General features: G+C 44.5%; 1 protein-coding gene across 1 annotated transcript in view; it reads right to left on the bottom strand.

The window, feature by feature from the left end:
• Nucleotides 1–706: 706 nt before the first annotated feature.
• The window catches only part of BCAS1 (brain enriched myelin associated protein 1), a 38,405-nt gene continuing 17,745 nt past the window's right edge, over nucleotides 707–21,366 (bottom strand). The window contains 11 exon segments of the mRNA XM_072916989.1: nucleotides 707–1,907; nucleotides 5,353–5,601; nucleotides 5,714–5,770; nucleotides 5,772–5,796; nucleotides 5,798–5,841; nucleotides 9,549–9,614; nucleotides 12,320–12,487; nucleotides 15,583–15,789; nucleotides 16,222–16,257; nucleotides 19,068–19,211; nucleotides 21,275–21,319. Coding sequence (XP_072773090.1) covers nucleotides 1,833–1,907; nucleotides 5,353–5,601; nucleotides 5,714–5,770; nucleotides 5,772–5,796; nucleotides 5,798–5,841; nucleotides 9,549–9,614; nucleotides 12,320–12,487; nucleotides 15,583–15,789; nucleotides 16,222–16,257; nucleotides 19,068–19,211; nucleotides 21,275–21,319 — 1,116 coding nt within the window. The 3' untranslated portion in view covers nucleotides 707–1,832.

Raw genomic sequence — 21,366 nt, 5'->3', positions numbered from 1 at the left:
CAGCCCTCCTGGGAATGCAGCTCAGCTCCAGACACAGAGAACCCCACTGGGAACCTGCAAATAAACCTCTGTGTGCCGTCAGCCTGCATTTATTGCACAAAAACTTGCAATTTGGATCCATTCCCTTCTATATTTATCAGATGTTTAAAACCCTCCCAAAATGCCCCCATGAAACACTCCCTGAGACCCTTGATCAGCGTGATCTGCTCCAGTTGTGCTCCAACTTTCACGCTGGGGCTGCACAGGAGTCGCTGGTCCTGCCCAGAAGGACAAGGAGGGGCTGTGGGTCAGGCTGGAAACCTGGGAGCAATCCCCAGGGATGGAAATCCCTTTGTATGGCACCCAAGTGCCAGTGGGGGGAGCAGAAAGAGCCTTTGTAAGTAAAAAACCTTTGCTCTGTGCTCTCTGCACAGAACCAGCTGCAAGTTTTGGCTGGGCACCCCAAAGCTGCAGCCAAAACCTCACTGAACTGCAGGGGCTTTTCACCTCTGTCCTCTCTGATTAGCTAGAAACACAATTCTGCAGAATTTACAGAATTCTCCCTTGCCTTCCAGGTGTAATCTTCACCCAGATGAAGAGAGAATAACAAAAATTCCCTCCACAGGCAAGGTTTGGCTGTGCTGATTTATGCCTTAATGTCACATCGATCATCAGACCACGGGGATGGAAATAACAAACTTGGTTTGAAAACTGAAGCAGCAACTGATTTTTTGTTTCAAAGGATAAGTATTAGTTTATTTAAAGATAAGGATGTCAAAATATACAGTATTGCATCATTAAGATCAATGTGGATTAAAACATCAGGCCCCTGGCTCCCTGTACAGGCTAGGATTGAACGAACAGAAATCTTAATTTTCTGTAATATTTATTAACTACAGTTATTACAGGAGTCTTGTGAAGCAGAGAGCTGCCTGGGCAGCTTCGATTTTGGTTTTTATTAGGATTAATTACAAGTATGGCTATAAACAAACATCGGGATGAACACCTAAAGTTTCCTACAATCTAAGGAACATTAATTCCGGGCTGGCAGGCACAGCCCGGCGTTAGGGACGTGGCTGCCCTCTTGTGTCCTATTAGAACCTTAAATAGCTTTTAATTTGTTATCCCACCCGGCCAAGAGAGGAGCTGCCTCAATCACGTCAAGCCTTTGCATTTTAGCGTTTTAATTCCATTAATAACCCAGGGGAAGCAGGGCTGGATCAGCAGGGGCTGTGTCAGGCTGAAGGCTCAGCTCAATTCCAGCTCTGTGGAAACCCCACCAGCAGCAATTCGGCTGCTGTTCGGTTGCAGCAGAACATTTCACAGGGGATTTGTGCTTTCCTGGCCGCTTTCGAGCTCTCTGAAGTGAAGGATTCTCTGCCCGTGCCTCGCTGCCATCCTCTGCCACGTGCTTTGCTTTTCTGTGCCATGTATTGAATTCTGGAAATCACAATGGACTGAAAAATCCTATATAAAACCGATGGTAGCCTTGTGCAGCTCTGTCCGATTCTCTGCTTTTTCTGCCATTTATTGAATTCTCTGCCATCCTCATCCCTAACTTACCCTCCCCTTTACTCACTTCATCCGCAGCACCTTACCTTTAACACATTTCATGGGGATCTTTAGAGCTGCTTTCTACAGGTGAGCAACAAACCCCGCCAGTGACAACCTGCAGTGACACCCTGGAGTTTGCTTCAGCCTCGGGTGTTTGCTGGCAGCTGTGGGGAGGAAAAGGAGTCATTCCTGCTGCCAGAAAGGAGTCATTCCTGCTGCCAGAAAGGAAAGGAGTCATTCCTGCTGCCAGGAGCTCCCAGAGAGCTGCTGAGCCTCCCTCCAGCAGCCAGCGCTGGGCACTACTTGGATTTCCCAGCAGGGAGGATGGACACGGGATCTGTCTGCACTTCTGCATCCGACATCCTTTTGGAGCCCTGTGGGACAAGAGAGACACCTTTAGGAACATTTCCAACTATTTCTGAATGGTCAAGTCTGGAATTGTGTCCTAGACTTTTGCTGACAGGTATTTCCCAGTGATTTAATCTCCCTGCTTATCTTCATTTAATATGCATAAATATATGAGCACCGGCTGCATCATGGGAACCACACAAAGTTCCTGGCTAAATGTGGGGGTTATCTTAATATAATTGTCTCAATTGGTATGGAAACAATTGTTTTCAGGAACTGGGCTCACATACCAGAGCCAGGCCGCTGTGTGTCTGTAGTACTGGAGTTTTGGCATAACTTTCTCTAACATTTCCCTGCCCTAAACGCTTCACTGCAGCCCTGCTAAGAGTCCTTCAAGCATGATGAATGGTGTATTCTAGCAAGCCCTGCTCTAGGTTAAAGGAACATTAAATACTTTTATGCATGACAGGTATTCGACAATGTTCGAGTGATAAAGCTTTTTTTACACTGCAAACATAATTCTGGGTTTGGAACCACTCCAAGACACTAATCCAGCTTAGATGAAGGAAATGTATAGCTCTAACTATACCAACTACATTTTTCACTAACTGATAAAAACTTGGCTCTGCTTTAAGGTGCTTGACCTAATTTTGCTGGCCTTGAAGCTGCCAAAACTTCAGCAAAACGGACCCACAAACAGAGTTTGAGGTCACTGTTAGCACTGTGGGGTGTCAGTGCTGTTTGTAACCCGAATCATGTCTTGCTAAGCAGAAAATCCATCAGGACAAAGCTAAAGGTGACTCTGTGCTTTCCCTAGGATAGGAACCAGGCAGAACAATGTGTGAATTGTCCTTTCCTGGAAACCTGAGTCGCCACTTCAGGAGGTTTCTGTGTTACACACGGAGAGTGAAAGGTCTCGACTTCTTCGTCCCCTTCAGGGAAGTAAAACCAGCAAGGTTTTTGCACTGATAAGGCTCCACCTCATTGATCTTCCTTTAATTTTTCACCTTGGAGGATCTAACTATGAAAAAGAGCAGCCAAAAACCACAATGGACTGAAAAATCCCATCTAAAACTGATGGTAACCTTGTGCAGCTCAGCTGCCTGCAGTGGCTTTGCTTCTGCTTTCCCTGACGTTGAGTTTGGAGGAAGCTCTAGAGCAGAATAAATGGGTTTGGCCACTTACAGGTAGCAGCAAATCCATCATTTATCCATCAACCAATACTAGGTGAGCTCTTCATTCCAAATTTACCCAGAAACCCTAAAAACCTGCACATCAGGTAAGGATTTTCCACATCACAGGAGTAATGGGGTCTGCCAGCTCCAGCTCCTGTCTGAGCATGATGAAGTCATTTCTAAACTGATTAGGGAATAAGATGATCCAATTTGCCTTTCTGCCTATAAAAGGGTGGAGGGAGGAGACAGGAGAAGAGGCTCCTCGGAGATAATCCCCATTTTTGCCTTATTTAGCACTCGCTTTGCTGCAGTCTCCTGCTGCACCCATTTTCAAGGTGGTTGCTGATTAAAGCAGGAAGATCAGCCTGGCTGATGATTTCTGTTGAACTGGAATTTCCATGCCCTTCTTTCTCCTGAAAGAAAGAACTTTGTTCTGCCTTTTTTAATGGACAAATTCCAGCTCTGCCCTGGGATTAAGGAGCTCAGGTACCACCAGCTCATGGCTTTGTGGCAGCGAGGTTGGAACATTTGGGCAGAGCATTTTAAAGTGCACACATAGCAAAATAGTGGTGCTGGAGTACTTTTCCCCACAGATTTTGCTCAGGAGAAGCCTGGCTCAGTGCAGCACATCCTCTCATCAGAAAAAATCCAAATACTTTCCATGTGCTGAGTACTCCCAGCTCCTGACAACTGCACTATGAGTTATTCCAGCTCAGGAAACAATGTTATTAATCTTTTTTTCCCTTTCTTTTTCTTTCTAATCTAATCTTTCAAAGACTCCCTAAATACACTTGCTACAGTTTATAAATTAATCTCTTTTACCATAGGAACAACCTTATCTGTGCTCATACCCTGCAGCTGGACACTGATGCTGTTTGCTTGCAGAAATGGCTCCGGTTGTAGCCAAAATTTCAGCATTTGTAGCCAAAATTCCAGCATTTGTAGCCCAAATTCTGGCATTGTAGCCCAGCTGGGAGCAGAGGCTGGAGTTGCAGTGTTTAATCTGCATTCCTGCCCTGTGGCATCCTCCTGCTCTGTGCCATTCCCAGGGGACTCAGGATCCAGGAGAGGGGGGTGTTAAAATCCAGAATAGGAATTGTTGGGTGAGCACAGGCTGGCTGAGCTGCTGGATCCCCTCTTCAACATCTCCTGCTCCCATTTTATCAACTAAAAGCTGAATTTCTCTGTGGAGTGGCTTCCAGACAATCGAGTTGTTATCTTGAAATGGCAATGCTGGCATTGGTTGGTTTGTGTGATCTAATACTTTTAGATCAATGATTGCACCTTCTGATCACCTAGGAGATGAGGAGATTATTTTTTTAGATTGAAGAATGAGTTTCTTATTTCTTGCTAACCTTGAGGATATTCTAAGAGAGGTAATAATAATAATAATAATAATAATAATAATAATAATAATAATAATAATAATCATCCATAATTATATTTAATGAGAATTTTTCCCATATGCAGACTTCATTGTTATGTGGTTTTCTGCCACTTTGAAGCACAATAAGCTGACCAAACCAACTTCACTGTTGTCAAAAATGTCTCTTTTTTTAGAGTTAACAGGAGAGGGAAGCTGCAGGAGCACTCCCTGTAATTGCAGCAGAAGATAAGGGACTGCACAGCCAAACTGAGGCAAAGTGAAAAAATAAATCCCACAGAACTTCTCTGCTTCCTCTGCACTGATTCTGTTTTATTCCTCAAACGGTCTTTTCCCCTCTCACAATCTCCTCCTGATCTAAAATCTTTTCTTGCCCTTTCAATCTGAGCCACCTTTCCTGCCTCTCTTCTTTCAGGAATTTTGAAGGTGTTTCTGCACTCCTTCAGATCTCCCTTTCTGGAAGAATTCTAGATGTGTGTCTCTGAGTTTTGATTTTGATCCCCTCCCTTGATTTGGGACTTGCAGGGATTTTGTTTTGCAGGGATTTTGTTTTGCAGGGATGTCCCAGCTGCACCCCCATGGGGGCAGGCAGGTTCCCTTGGTAAACCAGCCCCACCTCCACTTCCCCTTAATTTTTTTTTTTTTTAAATTTAAATTCCCTGTAATTTGTAGGTACATCGAGTCATCGAGGCATGAACCCCAAACCCAGCGCTGTGCCAACAACTCCTGGGCAAACCCCCCTTGCCTCAATCAGCACCCAGGCCTGAATTTTCCTTCCTTTACCAAAACCTTGCTGCTCCTTGGCCCAGGTTGAAGCTGAGGCACAAATCCTACATGGAGCAGAGCCTGCGTGCCTAAACCAGCTGGAAAACAGCCAAAAAAACAAAAAAAAAGGAAGATAAATGAACGTACAAGGCCTTTAAAAAACCCTCCCAGGGACTGCCTCTTCTCTGTCTTCTTGTAGGAGGGTTCCTTGGCGTCGCCGCCGTTGTGGATGGAGTCAGGGTCGGGTGCTGGCTGCTCCCGGGGCTCTGGCTGCTCCTTGCCCTTCTGCTTGCCCAGCTCCAGCGTGGATTTCTTGTCTTTGGAGCCCTCTTTGCTCCTTGGGCCCCCAGGGTCGCTCTCAGGTGGGGCAAGAGGCTTCTCCGTGGCGTTCAAAGTCTGCAGCGGTTTCAAACAAGGGGTGTTTTTAGTGGGGAATAGAAAGAGTTCAGAAGGAGATCCATAAAAATGTTAGGGGAAAAAAATAATAATTGAAAAAAGGAAAGGGTGCCTGGCAGGAGGAATCCTGCTGCCCCAGCAGGTTTGCATTTCCCGAGGTTGGGATGGATGAAGTCCTGCAGTGTTGGCTCAGGGAGCTGATGGAGTTCCATGAGCAAAGCCTGCAGGAGCAAACCATCCCTGCCTGGAACAGCAGCACTGATGTGTCTGCTGGAGCTGCCCCAGGAGCAGAGAGCAGCACAGAGTCACTGCCCACTGCAGCACCCCCAGGGTTTGCACCCCAAGCAGGGAAAGCACCCAAAAAGTGCAAGGAAAAGATCTGAGAGAGGACAAAAATCAAAACACCCCATAAAGCAAAGGATGAAAACAAATGCCCTGTGAATGAGCAACACTCCAGCCAAAAATTAACAACAAAGGGTTTGCCTGTGGAAAGCCAGAATATCATAGAAAATTTCATGTACAAGTGCAAAAGAAGAGACAGGAAATCTTCCCAAAAACCACAGTCACAAAGCACCTGTCTAGAGTAAAGGGGAAGATTCTGGAACTCAGAGAAGTTCAGGATATATTTGAAGTTCACACAAGAAAAATCATACCTGGCAAACAAAGGATCAGACAATGAAATTGTCACTGTTTGGAAAGTCATAAATGAGGGTGGTTTTGCCAGGAAATCTGTCTGCAAATTGGATTTTCTTTTTTCTTATGCAAATAAACAAACAAACAAAAAAACCCCACCAAAAACCCAAACCCATATGGCTTTATTTATTGCCATCAGTAAAAGAGCACAAATTTGCCATGTTGAAAAGCTGGAAATCTCACATCTGCCCTCAGAGCATGGCCCAAGCTTAAGGCTGTGTATTTTTCCAGCTTTGGGAATTTTACCATTAGTCTTGAAATAATTGGTGTTTTTCCGAAGGCCTGGGGTTATGTGCTCACACTACAGGCTTAGCTTTCATTCAAAACAAAAACATTTTTTAGGTATCATGATTTCAGAGAAAACCCTGAAAGCAGAAACTCTAGAGAAACAGAATGCAAATACACCTCTTGTATTTAAAAATAAAAAATGTTCAAGTCTGTCTAATTTTGGGGAAACAAGAATGAGAGGGGACAACAATCCTGCTGCTTGCTTTTTTCACTCAATTCAGCTCCTTGCTACCCAATTTTTTAAAAGTTCCATGTTTAAATCACAGAACCCATTTAATACAGTCAGACTTGACCAGGGGACTCAACTCCTCTACTAAATATGAAGTTTTGGAGTGATTTATTTTTCCAGGGATTGATATATGTGGGCAAATATTTCCTCACACCTGGATTGCTCTGCTCTTAGACTTAAAAAATCCAGTCTTGTCTTAAAAGATCCAGCAGCTTGTGTTTGTGCAGGAGAAGGTGAAGGAGGGGATTTTTAAAATTTTCAGGCAGGTTCAGGGGGGTCAGAGGAGAGCAGAGCTGTGGTCTGGGCTCACAGACACCACGCACACCCCAGCTGGGTCCCCTCACCTGGGAAGTGACACTTTGCAGTGCCCAGGGGATGCAGGAGGATGGACACCAAGCACATTTCAAACTCAGTTAACTCTGGGAGCTCTGAGCTGCTGCCCCAGCAGCTCTTCCCAAGTCCCTTCTCACTGGAATTGGTCAGATCTCACCTTTGGAATGGCTCAGTTAACTCTGGGAGCTCTTCCCAAGTCCCTTTTCACTGGAATTGGCCCCAGCTCACCTTTGGAATGGCTCAGTTAATTCTGGGAGCTCTGAGCTGCTGCCCCAGCATCTCTTCCCAAGACCCTTCTCACTGGAATTGGTCTCAGCTCACCTTTGGAATAGGCTCAGTTAATTCTGGGAGCTCTTCCCAAGTCCCTTCTCACTGGAATTGGTCTCAGCTCACCTTTGGAATGGCTCAGTTAACTCTGAGAGCTCTTCCCAAAACCCTTCTCACTGGAATTGGTCTCAGCTCACCTTTGGAATGGCTCAGTTAATTTTGGGAGCTCTTCCCAAGACCCTTTTCACTGGAAGTGGCCCCAGTTCACCTTTGGAATGATTCCCTGGCAAAATTTTAAATGTTCACCTCCGCTGCAGCGACAAGCACAGCTCTGGGGCTGAGCCCAGACACAGAGTTCAGAGGGGCCAGAGGAGCCTGGGACCCTCAGAAACACTCTGTGAAATCTGTGGCTTTGCTCTGTGGGTGTGAAATTAGAGTTTTTCCTCCCCACACGTGCCCGAGACAGCGCTGCAGCCAAAGCAGAACCGTCCCCACGGCTGAGAGCAGGTGGGGCCTTTGATGTCAGGCAGACAAAACACTTTTTAAAAAATATTCATAATACATTTTCCAGGCAGAAAATACCCAAGTCAAACCCTATCAGATAATCTCTTTGAGGTGTTTCATATTAACCTTGAAAGGCAGGAAATGGGCAGATTTGATATTGATGGGAGCAGCTCAGGAAATGCGGAGTGAGGCCAATGAATAATGAAAGATTTTAACGCTCCTTATTCCAAAGGGGAGCTGCTCCTGGCAGTTTGCTTTGCCTCCCTCAACATTTGCAGTGCCACTGAAATAAAAGAAGAAAAATGCACAGCATTTTCCCCGTTATCTTACAGGAGACCTTGGGCCAAGGCTGATTTTCAAGCCCAGGATTTCTATGGTTTTGGAGCAATTTCTGGAGGGTGAAGAGTGGCAGGGATGAGAAGGGGAGAAAAATCACAACATTCCAGAGGCACTATGGCATAATTTAAGGAAATCCTTTCAAAGAAATCCCCAAAAAAGGAAGAAGTCAACAGCAGATCCAGTTTTCCTTGGGCTCCTCTGAGGAATAAAATTGTTCTGCTTTACACCAGGACAAGGAAGAGAAGGAGGAAGAACAATAAACTGATTTACAAAAATGGAAGGAAGCTGGCTGCCCATTAAAATAATATAATAGATCCAGGGCTGAAATGTTTGGTGTCTTACTCAGATCACTTCACAAAGCTCTTGCATGAAATAAGGATTAAGTGTCACAAGACAAGGCCCTTCTATATTTAGGATGCTTTTAAAGACATAATTCATAAAAATTAACCTTGGTGTCATCAGACATTGTGAAAATAGGAAGAGAGATATAATTTTACAGCTATTTAAAAAAGGAAATTCTGAAATGTCAGCTTTGAATGCAACTTCAGTTTTCCTCTTAAAGGAAACTGTCAATAGACAGAACCTTCTTTTAGTTCTCATTACTGAGAGATAAATTCTTCTGGATATCTTCACTTGCAGCGGGTGAGGGTTTGATTCTCAGATTAACAGAATTTGTATTTCTAATGAAAATATGATTTTTCTGAAGCATTTTGAAAGCCATGAAGAATAGAATGCAAATACCACACCCAAAGGTTGGGTTTAGGTTTTATGAACACAGAACGAAAGAAACAAAAACAGAACAAGAAACAAATATTTTCATGGCTTTTGTTACATTGCAGTGCACAGTTTTCATTCTCATTTTCAGTTCTCTTTTGTAGAGTTTCCACCTAAATGATCCTTTCCTCAGAAGACAAGTAAATCAACAAAGTAAAAATAATTCTGTGTGTATTTAGTTCCACTGCCTGAGCCAAGGTTCTTGCAGAAAATCAAAAAGCAGCAAGAGAGAGGAAGATGACTGAACACAAACTCACTGATTATTTTAAGAAAAGGAACACACCCGGAAAAAGCTTTTTTTTTTTTAAAAAAAAAGTTGACTCTTTAAAATTTTGTTTAATATTATGAATCGATCAAAGAAACAGAAAAGTTACAAGTAAATACATGAAGCTCAGGGAGTGCAGCACTTTCCTTTCAGTGACTTTTACATTTCAAGAGGCAGAGCTGTGTGGAAGGAGGTGACAAGAACCCATCACCAGAGGATGAAGAAGTCCAGGCCCAAAACACAAAGTCCACTTACGTGGTGTCTGGGGCTGGGACCATCTCCCTCTCCTGAACGGGGGGTCCCTGCATCCCCCTTGGCTGCCTAAAATAGCAAAGGGTCCTGTTGGAGAGCTTCACTCAGGATGAAAACTCCCAGGAATCAAGGCTGGAAGGCACTTTGGGAATACCCAATCTCCAGGGTGGGTTTTGCAGGTTCTGTTCTCTGGGATTGTCTCTTGCCAGTCAGGTTTCCCATCAAAGCCTGAGAAGGGATCATTGCAGCCACTAAACAAGAACCTGCTGCCAGAGTTTTCTAGGAAAGAGCTTTTCTTTGCTTTCCAGAGCCAAATCTGTCCTACAAGACCTAGTGGGACTTGCTCTCTATTTATCCACCCTACTAAGTGCATGTGTTGTGAATAATTAAAGCCCACTCAGCTTCAGAGGGATGTTTCCATATTTTGTCATCAGCATCCATTTAATCCTGATTTTTGCTTTCCAGTTTATTCCTGCAGTCCTTAAATCTCTAAATAATAATCCTCCTTGATTCCCATACTTCCCAGCCAGGACAATCCAAGCAGAGCCTGAGGCTGCAGCACTGGAAGGTCACTCAGAGCAAACCTTGGCTCTGAAATATCTTTTGAAAGTAAAAACCCATTTCCATCTAGATTTAAAAGGGAGAAACCCCCATTTGACCAAACTGAGTAAATAGTACAAGCTTTGTGAGAATTAGGTTAAGCTTAAGTTACAATTAGTGCTACAAAAGGGATGACAGGAATGAGCATTTGTGTTTAAAAACGTGTTGGAGAGTTCAGTGTGTTCTCCAGAGAGCTCAGCAGCAAAGCATAAAATAAACTGCAGGATTTCAGGGCACCCAAATTTAAATGTCATTTTTCATTGCAGAAGTTCAATGAAAACAATGAAAGGATGTGACTTTTGTTCTAAATTTATCTCAGGCGGAATTGTGGTTTGCTGCAGCTTTACGTTTGTAACGTGAAGCACAACAGCACCAATCCCACAGATGGGGTTATTGCAACCCTGATTTTCCTACAAAGCCACAGAAATCAATACCTGGCAGCAGCAGGAGAGAAAATTCAACCACTCCATGACAATTCATGGCTTTTGTGGGGAAATGCCTGTGCCTGGAAGGTGCCACTGCTGAGCCTGGCACGGGTTTGTGCTCGGGGAGCTTTATGTGTGCAGGGGAGGAAGCACAGTGTGTCTGTGCTGGGGACAAACCCAGTCCAGAGTGCATGAAGATGGGCTGTGACAAGATCTGCTCTGCATTTCTGTTTTAGCAAGTCCTCAAATTCCTTTAGGAAAAAAAATCAACCTGCTCTAACAGCAATCAGTGTTACCTTTCCCCCTATAAACACCCTAAACCCAGATAAAAATAGCTCTGCTTTAGCCAACCTCTCTAACCCACCTCGTATTTTTACTGTTATTATTATTTTTAACCAAAAATAACAGAGTAAAGACCTTGCGGTCTAGACAAAGCTCCCTCTTGCTGCCAATGAGACGAGGCTGAAACAATCCCAAGGATTTCTCTCCAGAGCTCTGCTGACCTCTATCCTTGCCTCTGGTCACTTGGGCTTGCTGCTGGCCAAGGCTGCCCCCAGAGTTTTCTGCAGCCAGCAGGGTGGGATGCTTTAAATGAGGAGGGTGGGGACAGCCAATACCCTGCTACATTTTCATCAATAGCTGTGACAACATAAAAGTGTTATTCTCAATTCTAAATGCTATTTATTGCCTAAGTTTGCTTATGTGGGGAAGCAGGGTAGCACAGGACTGCAGATGGTTTGGGAACAATTTTCCTCTGGGAAGCAGGATTAGATTCTACTTTCTGCCTTTCCTCTTCCCCACCTGATGGACCTCTGCAGGAGTGACTGCCTCCTTTCCTTTCACGTGCCACTTTACCTAATCTACATAAACTGCCAAAAAAACGTCGTGCCACTAAAAATACAACTCCCAAAGCCAGTGCAGGACAGGACACGGCACAGGAGGACTGCCAGTGCCGTGGCCAGCGGGAGATGGGTTTGGGGGCGGGCTTGGAGACGGGTCGCTCCAGGAGCATCCCACGGGGGGACGCGGTTTGTGAAGCGGAGCATCCTCGGTGTCGCGGCCCCTGGAGCTCCCTGGGCCACCTCGGCGGGGAAAGGGCCACCGGAGCCCTCGGGACGTTCCGGGAGGAGCCGCGAGAGGGAGATGCAGGACGGGGAATGCGCGGGGGGATGCGGGGGAGAAGTGCCAGCCTTGCATCCCTGAGCACCGCCCATCTCCGAGCACCCCTCATCCCTGAGCATCCCTAAGCATCCCTCATCCCTCAGCATTGTCCATCCCTGAGCACCCCTCATCCCTGAGCATCGTCCATCCCTCAGCACCCTTCATCCCTCAGCATCCCTCATCCCTGAGCATCCCTCAGCACCTTTCATCCCTCAGCATTGTCCATCCCTCACCATTGTCCATCCCTGAGCATCTCTAGGCACCCCTCATCCCTGAGCACCCCTCATCCCTGAGCATCCCTCATCCCTGAGCATCCCTCATCCCTGAGCATCCCTCAGCACCCCTCATCCCTCAGCATTGTCCATCCCTGAGCATCCCTCATCCCTGAGCATCCCTCATCCCTGAGCACTGTCCCATCCCTGAGCACCCCTCATCCCTCAGCACTGTCCATCCCTCAGCACCCCTCATCCCTGAGCACCCCTCATCCCTGAGCATCCCTCAGCACCCCTGCACCCTCCCAGACAAAGGCAAAGTGTTTCCAAGCCTCTCCCCGGATCTCTGAGCCCCGAAGGGAAAAGATGCTCTTACCAGCTTGAAGAACTTCCTCAGGTTTGCCTTGGGCGTTTTGCTCTCCGCCGCTCGCGGTTTGGGCTCGGCGCTTTCTGCGCTCTTGCTCTCATCCCTGTCGGGAGGCACCGCCTCGGGAGCCGCCTCTGCCCTCTCACTGCCCACGGCCTCTGCTTCTTCCGAGGAGTTCTGCGGGGGGAAACACAGTGCGAGAAACATTCCCACTCCATCCATGAGGAGCTGCTTCATTTCTTAAAATTTTACAATCAAACAGGGCATAAAAACATCCTCAGTCTCACTGTTCTCTTCCTGTTGCTTTAGGAAATTGATTGATCCCAATTGAAAAGAGATAAATAAGTGTTAAAATCCCACCAGTTCATGCAAACAAAAGAAATAATCTTTCTTGAGCTGCTGGTTCCCAGTTACAAGGATCTAGCTTTGATTACAATGTAAAAAGAATGAAAATGAAATTACACATAGCAATGCGTGCCCTGAGGAGATAAAGCTAAAGTGAATCCAGTAAATATGAGAAAAATCATATTCAGGAATTTGCACTCAAAAGCAGAATTAAGATTATTTGAAACACACTATGGACACTATTAATTGCTGAAACCTGGCCTTGGATATTTCCAGGGATGAGGCAGCCACAGCTCCTCTGGGAATCTCTGTCAGGACCTCACCTCCCTCCCAGGGAATAATTCCTGCCCAATATCCCATCTAAACCTCCTCTGTGCCAGTTTGAAGCCATTCCCCCTGTCCTGTCACTTCTTTATTCTTCTTTGTTACCACATTCTTTCACTTGGACTCTGCCACTTTTGTTGTGAACAATATTTCCTGTTCCCCTTTGCAGCAGTCTGTCTGTGTGCTGTTGTCATCTCTCTTTCTAAGCAAATAAAATCCCAGTTTATTTAGTCCTTCATGCAGAAGCCATCCAATGTATTTAATCAGTGTTCCATCACACCTTTTAGTTCTGTCATATTTTTAAGTTGCAGTGAATTCCACATTCAGCAAGGGGACTCACCATGGACTCCTACAGCAGCAGGAGAGATTTTGCTTTGTTCCTGACTCCTCTTTTGTGGAAGAAACAACATTTTGTGGGTAGGGCAACAGGGAGAAGAATGATGAGGGAATAAATATTCCTTATCCCTCCTGCCTGAGAAGGCTGCAGCACATCCCACTTACCCATGGAATTGTAGATTTAATTTATATTTATGAACAGCTTTGAGATAATCAATCTATAATAATTTTACTCTGGATCTCTGCCTATTCATACATCCATATCATCAATTCCCCACTTATTTGCTGGAAGGAAATGATTCAGAGCAGAGTGGAAGCAGTGGCTCAGTAAAGCAGAGCTCAGCTCCTGGGATCTCATCACTCCAAGGGGGCAGGCTGGGATCACTCTGCTGCACCCCAAAGGAGTTTTGTCTCTGCAGCTCTGGCTCTGCACTGGAATTGGTGGCAAAACCAACAAAATCACCCTGGGACCAAATTCCAGCCTGCAAAAAGCACTGCTCAGTTAAATTAGGGTTAGTCAGTTATTCAGGGATTGAGTTGTTTCAAAAATCTGGGATTTTTTGCACATTTCTTCAGGAAATTCTTCTGCAGGACAAGGGGGAATGGCTTCACACTGCAAGAAGGGAAATTCAGGTTGGATATAGAGAGGAAATCCCTCCCTGTGAGGATGCTGAGGCCCTGACACAGTTTCCCAGATTGGTTGTGGCTGCCCTGTGTCCCTGGCAGTGCCCAGGATAGGTTGGACACTGGGGCTGGGAGCTGCCTGGGACAGTGGGAGGTGTCCCTGCCATGGCAGGGTGGCACTGGGTGGGCCATTTTAAGGTCCCTCTAGGATTCCATGTTCTGCTTCACCCAGTAATTAACCATTTTGCTGTTTATACATCAGTAGAAGAGCATGATTTTCCTGCAGTTGCATGGCAAGAGTTGCTTAAAATTCAAGTTTTTTAAGCAAACACATCTGCTTTTAAAGGCAGATCCCAGAGCAGTGTAAATAATGCTGCCTTGATCACCGTCCACCCTGGCCTGGCCTGCTTTGATCAGATAAATGTGAAGCATCATGTTTCCCTGCCCTGATCAGATATCTGCGAGGCCTTGAAAGCAGCTTTCCAACACAAATATTGGAATTTACCCACTGTAATGCCCTATTAGTATTCCTTCTGAAAAAAAAAAAAAAAGAAAAAAAGAAAAAAGAAAAATGCTGGCACAGCAAATATTTGAGTAACAGTTCTGAAAATTCTGGTGAAGACTGATCAGGAAATGGGGCAAATACAAAGTGGCACCCAGCTGAGAAGCTGAATAAGGAATTTTTCATTTTGCCTTTCCATATTTATTCATCTGCAGGCAGAGCAGCAGCATTAACTGCCACGTGTTGACAGGCACTTCATTAGCTGCACTTTGAAGTGAAAGCTCATCAGAAGATGGATATTTAAGAGAGTGCCTGGAAAGAGAAGCTGGAGCTGAATCCTGCGTCTATTGAGTGTTGTGGTTGCAGTTTGTGACTTCAAAAGCAAAGCTACCCCTGACTCTGAATTCTCCACCTATCTGAGCCTGGATTCTCTGTCCTAGCAAAAGGACAGTGCATTAAATGTGCCAGAAAAAGAGAAATTCACTGCAGAACACCCCACAGAGTCTTCAAACCAAGCTGAGTTTGAGGCCAACCTGTTGCCTTTTGGTTTTTTGTACATCTCTGATCATTTTATTTAGTTTCAAGCTGACTGGGTCACCAGGGTCTTTCACCAAAGGAAATATAAAATATTATTCTCATCCAAGAAAACTCAGTAAAGCCACATCAGCCTTTTACAGGTAAAGGAGTCAATGCTCAAACAGGCAGAGGCTGGTTTTTTGTAAATTCTTAGGACCAAATTCAGTTTTCTACTGCAGTTTTCAGGAGAGAATTTCTGCAAAAAATATTTGGTCTCAGCATGATCCCAGACCCAAGAAGTTCTAACCAAGCAGAAGGGAGCTCCTCTGACAAAGTTCAGATTTCCCAGGCTATTGAACTCAGTGCATTTCTGTAAATGCTTTCACCAGCCCTTAATATTTTTGGATGCAACAAAATCTGCTTGGAGTGGTAAAGAATTCCCTAAAAAACTTTCTATTCCCTGATATAAAGAGCTGAGGGTGATGTAGGAGAAATCAAACCCGGCATTATCAGCTAACAGCAGTGAATATTTATTTTGATTGCAAAATAAATATTTTATTTTTTCATTTTAATTTGGCTGGACACATTTTCATTTATAACAGCTGCCCACTGCCAGCTCCAGTACCTTTTTCCAGAAGAGCTTGCTCAGGGGCAGGGGAGTGGCTGAGCCCTTGTCCTTGTCCTTGGTGGCCTCTCGGGGGGGTTCAGTGGTCACTCCCTGTGGAGGGGCTGTGGGCTCTGGAGCTTTGGGGTTCTGCTTGGCCGGTGGCTCTTGGGAGGGAGGGACATTTCTGTCTGCTTTCACACAGGTGACAGGAGGCTGCTCAGGAATCTGGGAATGAAAGGACATGGATATTGTGAGGAACAAATGCAGCACGCTCAGCCATCACCTGGGGCAGGTGAGTGTTGGAATCTGAGGTATTGATGATTCTGAGATTGTATAAAATCTCTGTCTTTCTGCCCCGCTGCCAAAGAAGAAGCCATAATTGGTCTGTGCTGTTCCAAGGTTGTTTATTCTGTTTATCTCTAACATGTTCAAATAAAATGCACTCTTTTTATCTTTTGAACTTACCAAACTTCTATGTACTCATTTCATGTCCAATAACAACAGCACCCTGCCCTTCCATTCATCCCTTCCACCCCTGCTGCAGACACAGCAAACCCAGAACACAGATAAAAAACCTAAAACACCTAAAAGTTGAACATGCCAGCAAGAATTCCCCTTTTCCTGCGTTGCACAGATAATTCAACCCCTCCTACTCACTTTGGTGTTGGTTGTCTGCTGGGTTTCTTTTGCAGCCTGAAGGGAAACAAAAGACAAAGATGAGTCTGTCTGAGGCAACGGCAGCACTGCAGTTCCACAGGCCAGCAATTGTCTGTGTCACTAATTATTTTATTTTTAGTGGTTGTGGGTGCAAGTCCTGGCTCCTGCAGCCATGGAAACTGATCCCTGGAAGAATCTGGAGGGATGCTGGAGGGAATGCCAGTTCCCATCCTTGTACCTGCACCAGCCTGGTGCTGCATTCTTTGTGCTTGTAGTTCTCAACTTGTTCTTTAAAAAGATGTATGTTTATATATGTATTTCCATATTCCCATTCAGGTCAGGTAAATCATTACAGAGAATTTTAAGGTATTACAGATTTTTGTGTGTCTGCAGTTCCAGTGCTCACAGACACAGAGCTGGGTGTTCTCCACGGGAATCCCACACCACCATCAGGGATGTGCTCCCATCACCTTCCTGCAGGAGGCTTGGATTTCTGGGATCCAAGGAAAAACAAGAAATCCTGGAAACCCAGGGATGGAACAGCAAAGAGCAGCTCTGCAGGTGCTGGAGGCTGGTCCCACCCAGCCCAGTATTTTTGGGCACGAGGTGGGATTTCCTTTAGTACAAACATTTCAGCAGAATCCACAAACCCGGGAGGAGCTGGATAAATCCCTCCTGGCCAAGGGTGTTACCTGCATCTCTTACCCCTCAGCAGCACAGCTCACACCGAAGAATGACCTGAGCTGCACAAAAACCCATCCCGGGGCCAGGCCCCAGCAGACTTTGGGAAGTTCTCCACAGAACAGGTGAGATGTTTTGCAGGGCAGGTGAGATATTTTATGAGATATTTTGCAGGAGCCAAGAACTTCTTTTTGGGGGTCAGCTCTGACAAACAACATCCAGAATGGGAGGTGAGAACAAGGGGGAGGATGCCACAGCTGCCTTCAGCATTAGTGCTGCACGTGGGGGATTCACCCTTCCCTTCCAAGGGAAAATTCCATCAATCAGCACAGTTATATGCAAAATTAGCATGGAATGAAGGGCAAATATGCATGGATGGGAAGAGCATCACAAGTTTAGAGTTAGGGTTTTGTAACACAGGAGCCTGAAAAACAATGCTGCTCTTAACCCACAACCAATCTAAGCTGGATTATTTTGGACATTCACAGAAAGCCCTGTCAGAAAAGACAATGAAGTGTTTAAACAAAATTTATCTATTTAAATCATCATTTCAAATAAAGGAATTGCTTATCTATTCATCCAATTCATACAGCATAGAAAGCATAGAGAATTTAAAGATATAAACTATATTTTAATTTTCTTCTTACTAGAAGTGGTAACTCCAGGGCCTGCCTATCACATCCCTGCTCTGAGTTGAATTCCCACTTTTAATCAGCCTTACAAGTAAATTATTGGCACCATTTTAATCCCTCTCCTCGATTCCTAATAGGTCATAAATGATATCTCAGCTCCCGCTTCTGTATTTTGGATGTGGAAAGAAAATTGTCAAAATAAACATAGAAACAAGAAAAACTATTATAAAAGTGATATTTTATAAGAAAGATTTTACTGGTGTGAAAACTTTCTGCTCTTGCATTCCTTCAAGATAAGTGTTGTCATTCCAGACAAAAACTCTTTAAACTTCCATTAAATATTCCAGGGAATTTTCTCAGTACAATTTATTGCAAGATTACTTATTGGAACTGAATCTTTAAAAATGCCAACCAGGTTTGGTTTTTACCAGGAAGCCTTAATTCATTATGAACAAGTAAATAATATTTTAATTTTATAAAAAATGAAGCTGAGATCTCCAATTCACGGTTTTGGCAAGAACTACACACTTGAATTCCTTTGAAATATTATTATTCCTTCAGTAATATGCAGATGACTTTTTTTTTCTCAGAAATGAGATAGTGGAAAGAACATTTTTGGTTTTAAAATGCATTAAAGGGTGGCCTATGCCCATGATTATAAAGCCCCCTACTCACCAGAAATTCCACGTGGGTGTCTGGAGGGAGAATTAAATATTAATTATGTTCCTCCCCCAGTGGAAGGGTCTCTGCTTCTGCATTCTCTGGCCTAAAAAGCTGCAATTCTCTGCTGTGCTTATCTTCAGAGAGTGCAGAAATCCCCAAATGCAGAGCTTGAGACCCAAACTTGTTGCTGATTTCTGGTTTTTAATATAAAAGCTCATGTCCTCTGAAACAGCCATTTGCTTGACTGTAATTTTAAGCCCTTTAAAGTACCCATCAAACCCAGATTTTTTTTCTACTCCCAACTAAAGCATGACTAAAATAAATTAGTTTTCTTGGTTGCAGGGAGAAATCCCTATTTCTGTGAGAAATTCCATGTTCCAGCCTCCTCTGTGCCATATCAGATGCCCCAAAATGCCAATTTTAGCCAAGTTCTGGTGCACATTAATGACATAAAACCTGAACTGTGGCTGGGCTGAGCTCCAAAACCTCTCTGGTTTCAGGCTTTGTTCACCTCTGCACAATTCATTGTTTGTCAGCACCTCTGATTTTGGTTTTTAGTGGCATGGGGGTGTTTAGTCTGTGTTAGTAACTGGCAGGAATTGTTCCAGGAATTGTTCCAGGAATTGTTATAGGAATTGTTATAGGAATTTTTATAGGAATTTTTCCAGGAACTGCTGCAGAACCCTGAGCTCACAGAGGGCCCAATGAGAGGAAGGTGCAGCTCAGGATGGTTCCCATCCCCTGGCACAGAAATGCTCTCCCAGGGACTTCCAGAGCGCTGCACATCTGGCCAGATGTTGGGAAAGAACTCACTCTCTGTGCCAGCTGTGATTTCTCAGGGTTCTGCTGCTCCTGGAGCTCCATACCAACCTTGTGCCTAAAGAGTTTGCTAAAGGTGCTGTGGCCCAGCTTTTTGGGGCTCTCTGCCTTCTTTTTCTTGGCTCCTTTGGAGGGGGATTCTGCTGCTGCCTTCGGGCCAGGCTGTCCCCCAGGGCCCTTCTCCGCCCTGGAGCCCTTGTGCACAACAGCAGGTGAGTGTTTGCTGCAGGTATTTGCTTTATCAAAGACATTATTCCATCGCTCACACACTTGGGATTAAAGGAAAATATTCCCTCTTAGCCCTGGACAAATTGTGGGGTTTTTTCCTGAGTGATTTCTCAGCTCTCCTCAGAGTTTTTCACACAAGCAGCAAAAAAAAAAAACAAAAGGCCAAGGCAATCCACTTGATTCCAAATTAAAGCACAACTTTCCCTCTAAAATCTCCACTAAACTGAAACCTAAAGCCCACAAACATCTGCCTTTTCAAGTCATGAAGAGGCAGTTTAGGATTTATAATTTTAAAACAGGGAAATATATAAATCTTTGGAGGAACTGTCAGTCTTTTTATTGCAGCATAATAGGGACTTTAAAACGTTTTATATAATGCATTATTTAGGAAAAGGGCAGTGTGAATATTCATGACATACACTGCCTAAAATATTTCAAGCTTGCATTAATGTCCTTGACATTAATTAATTAATTAATTGTTCAAGGTCTCAGGCCTTAAAGCAGGAAGATGCCTTCGATTACCTGGCATGAAAGAGGATGAAGGATTATTCCTTATTAATTCTCACAGCAAAACTGACCCTTTTTCCTGCAAAATTCTTACAATTCCTGAACACAGAGTGACCCAGGATCAGCTCAGGGTCTGCCACAAGAGGGTCAGGTCAGTGATTTGGGACACTTTGTCCAAACAAGCTCTTGGTTTGTAGGAACTGCCCAAGCAGGTGTGGCTGGGCTCTGAACTGGTGTGGGCACAGAGGAAGGGACAGTCACCGAGGTGGCCCTTGAGGTGATGCCTCAGGTTTGGCTTTTCTGTTTGTCACATTCTGTGCTGCTTTAGTCTGTGGGTCTGAGTTTCACATGAGGGGATGGTGAGCTCTGTGCTCAGAGCAGGGAGACAAAACAATTCCTGCTCCAGCTGGGCACCAAGGACAAATGATCCAAATCTCAGCCCAGGCACAGCAGGCACCCAACAGCCCCACAGCACTTGGAAAAACTTCATTTAGCAAAGCTTTACTTTTAACACACTTCAGTTGTTTGCTGGGGACAAAAAACCCAAACCATTATTTCCTATCAGCCAAAGAATCTGCAGCTTTTCAACCTGGGAGCTGATAAATTACCCTCCTCGACATATTTCCCCTTGATTAAAGTACAAATGCCATATCAGATAAAGGAATTCCCAGTAAAAGAGAACTCCCACTTAATCTCCTGTAAGGAGTTTGCACATCCTGCAAGTCACCTGGGTTTGTTTGCCCTGCCAGGTGTGCCAGCAAACCAAACCCACCCAGAATATTCGTGCCCAAGTGACAGCAGCACCAGCAGGGACCTGGCACAGGGGCAGGAGACAGCCAGGGAAGGAAATGGGGTTGTTTCCATCCAAACCAGATTGTTCAACACCTCTGGGAAGAGCTGCCAGTCTCCCTGAGACAGGGCACTTTAATAACTGCATTTTCTGCATCGCTTGGAAAAGCTTCACCCTATTTGATGATTTTCAGAGTTATTCGGAATTATTGAGAATCATTTTTAGAGTTATTCAGAGTTAAATCCCCCTTGTACTCACCAAGCTTGCTGCAAAGACTGAACACTGAATAGGACAAAAGAATGAAAAAATAGGAGAAAACTCAAAAATGTTGTGATTTTGGCTAATATCTGCATGGGAAAAACACTTCAGTTTTTAGGGTTTTATTCCTTGTTTCTTAATAAAGTTTCTTTCAAGTCACAAGGAAAACTGTTCTATGAGCAAACGTAATTTTTTTTGTGGACTCAGCTGCAATTTTACATCAAGGACAAGTCAGAGAAACAACCAAAAGTGTCACCAATCAACACCAAGCTTGCAGAAAACACAACAGATTTTGATTGTAACAGACAGTATTAGGAATTGCATTGTTTAGTCTTTTCCTTTTAAATTTATCCAGGGGAAAAAATATTTGAAATTACTTCAAATGATGACATCAGTTGGGAAAAAACCCGACAAAATGAAGAGGAAATCCCTGTGTGAAAAACACCCAACAACCAGTGAGCAAGGAATTGCCTACCTTATCTTCAGAATCACTTTTGGCTTCAGCTTTGCTTGAGGAGACCTTAAAAGAATTTGAGAAGAAACAATCACCCAACCCAGCCTTTCAAA

This window comes from Taeniopygia guttata, chromosome 20 (genome assembly GCF_048771995.1).
Source record: "Taeniopygia guttata chromosome 20, bTaeGut7.mat, whole genome shotgun sequence".
In the NCBI taxonomy this organism is placed as follows: Eukaryota; Metazoa; Chordata; class Aves; order Passeriformes; family Estrildidae; genus Taeniopygia; species Taeniopygia guttata.
This window is presented reverse-complemented; position numbering and strand designations above follow the sequence as displayed.